The following is a 5,982-nucleotide window of genomic DNA, read 5'->3' on the forward strand; positions in this document are numbered from 1 at the left end:
AGTGACAGGAATTGGTGTATCACTTCGGAGAGGCTTCGGGAGGTCGGAGTGGTTCCGAGGCTCGTAAAATGAGGCGTAACAATTAATATCTATTTCTATTAATTAATCGACTAGAACACAAGCAATCAATTACATTTCATAATAATTGAATTTAATCTACAACACATTTTTGGCACTAATTATCCAATTTAGTAAAATAGTTCAATAACAGCAGGTAAAATAGCTTTTCCCTTTTTGCCCTTTTTATCATTCTACACGTTATGGAAAAAATATAATATTCAATCCTTTACACTCTAGTTGCTTAAATTTATTAATGTAACTTATTAGTCATAAACATATCTAATAATAATTTAGCAAACTATTTTTAATTTTTATTCCCTCATACAAACATAGTATTTTTGTAGAATTTTATTATGTGTCAAAAATCATATCAACCTCTTAACTTTTAAGTCCAAATTAAATAGATAAAATAGACAAATAATTACATAAATAGACAAATAAAATTCAAACGTACATATTTATGCTATCTTCTGACTAGTTTGTTGGAAGATAAGTCTTGTAATAATGAATTTTGAAGAATTTATAAAACAGTAGGGGAAAAAATTTGATCTACATGTAAAATTATTTTATTGAAAAAATATGTCATTGAAAATGAGTTTGAACAATGTGACTCAAACAAAAGCTTAGCCCCTGTTTGAGACCCATTACATTAAATTCTATTACATTTCATTTTTCTATCTCCTATTTTCAACTACACAATCTTTCATAAAATAATATTACACGTAAATCGAAAACTTTTCATTCTTTTTCAACCACTCATTTTTCAAAAAAACACTATTCCCCCCATTAAATTTCCTACGTAATGGGAATCAAACAGGGGCTTAGTCAACTACAAAATTTTAGATAGTAGCCATCTAAAAGTCTTTTGAAATCTATTTTAACAACAATAATACTATCTATCATTAATGATACTAAACATCAATTTAGATGGTAAACACTCAATAGATTTAATTAAATAAATCATATAACATTACATTTAAATGAATTTATCATCTAATGTCACACTTTAAAAAGGTTCCAGACCCCTACACTTTTCTCTAAGTCCCCGTTTGAGCCCCATTAATTTTCATTACCTTACATTTCATTTTTCTCTCTCCTATTTTCAACATCACAATCTTTCATAAAATAATATTACACGTAAATCGAAAATTTTTCCTTTTTTTTTCAACCACTCATTTTTCAAAAAACACTATTTCACACATTAATTATTCTCCACAATTGGGGCCAAACAGGGGCTACATTTTGTTTGACTAATTGAATAAATTCTCTACTACTTGTGGAATTTTTAATGAGTTGCTTGAAAGGTTGCGCCGCCGTCAAATTTCCTTGCCATGGCGGATAAGAAACAATACTCAATTCATCAACCAATCAAAATTGCCTACGTAGGAGTTCATCAATGAATTAAACTGTTTGTACATCATGATATACAGCCCCTCAACATGTGAAGGGCCACATGAATTTTTTAATTGCAGCTCTCAGTACACCAATAAACTAAACACAGTGAAATTATTCTTTTACCCTGAGGGGGCCACATGAATTTTTTAATTGGAGCTCTCAGTCACCAGTAAACTAAACAGTGTGAAATTATTCTTTTACCCAATAAGAAACAATACTCAATTCATCAACCAATCAAAATTGCCTGCGTAATTGCCTACGTAGGAGTTCATCAATGAATTAAACTGTTTGTACATCATGATATACAGCCCTTCAACATGTGAAGGGCCACATGAATTTTTTAATTGCAGCTCTCAGTACACCAATAAACTAAACACAGTGAAATTATTCTTTTACCCTGAGGGGGCCACATGAATTTTTTAATTGGAGCTCTCAGTCACCAGTAAACTAAACAGTGTGAAATTATTCTTTTACCCTTCACTGTCTAACGTGTCAAGTGATCATTGGTCAGAATGAGTTCTTACAAACACAAAGGCCACACGAAATTAATGAGTAAATTTAACCAATAATCACTGAATTTTACACTTGATTACTACTTGCTCACTCATCACTCAAAAATTCTGAAAATCTGCCCAGATTTTCAGATTTTTTGGGCGACTTTAAGTCAATTTTTCGGCAACTTTCGAGCATCAAAACTATCTAATTTTGATACCATTGGAAAGCCCACAATGTCCTCTTCAATTACCACCCAAAATTTCCCGATAACTCCAAAGGATTCGGTCGGAATAAACCCACAAAGTCAGCATCCCAAACTTTGTCCAGATTTTCGCCTTTTCAAGATGCTGATTTTGTGGGTTTATTCCGACCGAATCCTTTGGAGTTATGGGGAAATTTTGGATGGTAATTGAAGAGGATATTGTGGACTTTCCAATGGTATCAAAATCCGATAGTTTTGATGAAAAGTTGCCGAAAAATTGCCTTAAAAGTCGCCCAAAAAATCTGAAAATCTGGGCAGATTTTCAAAATTTTTGGGCGACTTTTAAAGCAATTTTTCGATCGAATCCCTTGGAGTTATAATGAGATTTTGGGTGGTAATTGAAGAGGGCATCTTGGGCTTTTCAACGGTATCAAAATTCGACATTCTTTGTGGTCGGAAGTCGTCGAAAATTTGCCGTAAAAGTCGCCCAATTATTTGAAGAAACGAGTGGTGAATGAGTAATTATATGAAAAGATGAGTGAGCATTCAGTAATTTGTGAAAGATGAGTGAGCAAGTAGTAATCAAGTGTAAAGTTCAGTGATTATTGGTTAAATTTACTCCGAAATTAATTAAACGACGTTATCGAAGTCCCAACCAGACTGAACTGATCAAGCTGTTGAAACATGTGGTTCAGCTGTCTTTGTATAATTTGATACTACACTGTATAGATTTCATCTAAAACAAAGTGTTTTATTGCATTTTGTTAATTAGGATTTAGAAAATTTTCTGAATGGCGGCGGTCACACAAGGGCTTGGAGCTACAGCGGCTCTTTCATCAGCCAATTCCGAGAAATTTCAGCTCACTACTCGCAGATCGCTCTCAGGTTTGTGGAATTACTGATCCAGTTTCCTTTACAATGTGAATTTGGTTTATTCTGCTTTGATTTGATATGGATCTTGTTTATTTTACTCAGCTGTTTGTTCTTTTGGGGTTTCACATTTTTTCAGTTTTATTTGTTATTGTGATTATGAAATCTACCCCCCTCCCCTCTTCGATTGTTCATGTGAGGTGTTTTAATTAGTAATTTAGTTTCAACATCGACTTGTCCGAATTCTGTAATCTCAAAGTTCGAAATTGGTTTTGTAGATTTGTTCAAATGGATATTCATCGTTGTTTGTGTTGTGAAATTCCGGAGTTTTATAGTTTAATTGGATTAACTTACTTCCCAATATTCTAGTCTTGTGGAAGTTGCAATAGGTGTCTTTTATGGTGTACCGGTGACAACAAGTATGCTAATTATTTGGTTTTGATGTTAAATTTGTTCTTATGTTTGTTTCAGGGAGGAAAAGAAGATTCTTTATTTTTGAATCCAATGGAAATCCGAGATCCGGTTTGAATCGGCAAATCAACAGAACCAGACAATTTTTTACTAATGCAGTAGCAGTTAGTTTCTGACCTCTTCTTCTGTGGATGTGTCGACACGTATTATACTTCTAAGTTCTATCATGTCAATTATGTCAAGATCTTTTTTGATATTCAATTGCGTAACTATCGTTTCTTAAGATTGTCTCTTGGTAAAAGTTTTTAATTTTTATTGCAGACAAAGCCAGATAGTGCAGCAGCTTCAACTCTATCCAAGCATGGGTATGCTTCTCCTCCCAATTTATATGTATATGCAAGTGTTGATGGTTGAAATTGGTTTTTGCTAAATTAATCCTATGTCATTTTAGCTAACATTAGGAAATTTTTATTTATCTTTCCTTATAGAGTAGATTGAAGTTGAAAACTTTGCCAAAGTTTCTTTTTTTGTTAGATGAGGAATGTAGACACAGTCCTGTCTTCTTCAGTGTTATGTTACGATTGGTTCAGCTGTTCCATATGGAACCTTTTAGGTTGATTTATCTAGTTGAGTTCATTGTAGAGCACTTTCTATCTCACTTCAAATTAACAAGTTATTTGTCAGCCATTGTATCTAATTTAACAAGTGTTTTCTACTTCTCTTAGATTGACCATATGCCACATCATATTCGATTCCTTTTTGCATATAATATTCATTAGTACCTGCATTGTTATCCTACAGTAAAATTAGTGATATTTGATTTCTTCATTAGGCATGAGCTTTTGCTTTTTGAAGCTCTCCGTGAAGGCCTTGAAGAAGAAATGGACAGAGATCCTTACGTCTGTGTTATGGGTGAAGATGTGGGTCATTATGGAGGTTCATACAAGGTGACCAAAGGGTTGGCAGATAAGTACGGTGATCTCAGGGTTCTTGACACTCCCATTGCTGAAAACTCCTTCACCGGCATGGCCATTGGAGCTGCCATGACTGGCTTGCGTCCCGTTGTTGAGGGAATGAACATGGGATTTCTCCTTCTGGCTTTTAACCAAATCTCGAACAACTGTGGTATGCTCCACTACACATCTGGTGGTCAGTTTAAGATACCAGTTGTCATCCGTGGGCCTGGTGGAGTGGGACGACAGCTTGGAGCAGAGCACTCACAACGCCTTGAGTCTTATTTCCAGTCAATACCCGGAATTCAGATGGTGGCATGCTCAACCCCATACAATGCTAAAGGTTTGATGAAGGCAGCTATCAGAAGCGAGAATCCCGTGATTCTTTTTGAGCACGTTTTGCTTTACAACCTCAAAGAGAGGATTCCAGATGAAGAGTACGTATTGAATCTTGAGGAAGCTGAGATGGTTAGGCCAGGTGAGCACATCACTATTTTAACTTACTCCAGAATGAGGTACCACGTGATGCAGGCTGCGAAAACTTTGGTCAACAAAGGATATGATCCTGAAGTCATTGATATCAGATCATTGAAGCCATTTGATCTTTACACCATTGGGAATTCTGTGAAGAAAACTCATCGTGTGGTAATTGTAGAGGAGTGCATGCGCACAGGTGGAATTGGTGCCAGCTTGACGGCTTCGATTAATGAAAATTTCCATGATTATTTGGATGCCCCAATTGTATGTTTGTCTTCACAGGACGTGCCAACTCCATATGCTGCATCACTGGAGGAATGGACTGTCGTCCAGCCTGCACAAATTGTAGCTGCGGTTGAACAGCTTTGCCAATAGTTGGATTGACAAGTATGGTGAAGACAGGACAGACTGATTTTCCAGCATGTACTATCGTGATTCATGGCCTATTTTGACGTTACTATCTACTGTCAAATTTTTGTTACAAAGTTTAGGTCTCTTGACTTGCACGTATTAGTTGAGTTGAGAATTATTGTTTCTATGTTGTTTTACTTGACCGTGACAGAAGCTGTGATTTTGTTCTTCAACCAAATTTACTTTCGCATCTGTTGTAACTGAGAACTCTTATCTTGATCATATTTAAATAAAGTTTTCTTGTTCAAATGGATCTGCAGCAGGAAAATGTAGTTGAGATTGTGGATTTGTGCATCTTATGCGTGTTTCCTTATCGTTTCTGGTGTGAAGAATAGTTATGTAACAATGCAATATATTTGTAATTGCCTTAAAACTTCCTGATTATGTTAGACAATGAAGGATCAACATGTCTAGTAGCTTTGTTCGAGATGTATGTACAAAAGTGTTAAAATGTTTTGGACTGTCTAAATCAGAGCTGCCTAGCATACATGACCCATATTTTATGTGGGTTAAGCCTACTTATAATTACATCGTGCCTTGACCATATTATCTGGTTTACAAACTCAAACATGAGATGAATTTCAGAAATATTTTTCGTACTCATAGGTTGTTTTGATACGCCAACGATTAGTTAGTTAGCAGAAACAAGGGAATTTAAACCTTTTTTATTAGCATTTATTTGGAAGTGTGAAAGGAAATTCTTATTTT

At 35.1% G+C, this 5,982-nt stretch overlaps 1 protein-coding gene across 1 annotated transcript; it reads left to right on the plus strand.

Annotated features, from left to right (window-relative positions):
• The first annotated feature begins 2,786 nt into the window (after positions 1-2,786).
• Positions 2,787-5,527, plus strand: LOC111397099 (pyruvate dehydrogenase E1 component subunit beta-3, chloroplastic-like). Its single transcript, XM_023023838.1, has 4 exons — positions 2,787-3,037; positions 3,494-3,597; positions 3,755-3,798; positions 4,266-5,527. Exons 1-4 carry the CDS (start codon positions 2,944-2,946, stop codon positions 5,236-5,238), a joined length of 1,215 nt encoding a protein of 404 aa, XP_022879606.1. The 5' UTR covers positions 2,787-2,943; the 3' UTR covers positions 5,239-5,527.
• The last annotated feature ends 455 nt before the right edge of the window (positions 5,528-5,982 follow it).

The sequence above is a fragment of the Olea europaea genome, chromosome 7 (assembly GCF_002742605.1).
Source record: "Olea europaea var. sylvestris chromosome 7, O_europaea_v1, whole genome shotgun sequence".
Taxonomy (NCBI): Eukaryota; Viridiplantae; Streptophyta; class Magnoliopsida; order Lamiales; family Oleaceae; genus Olea; species Olea europaea.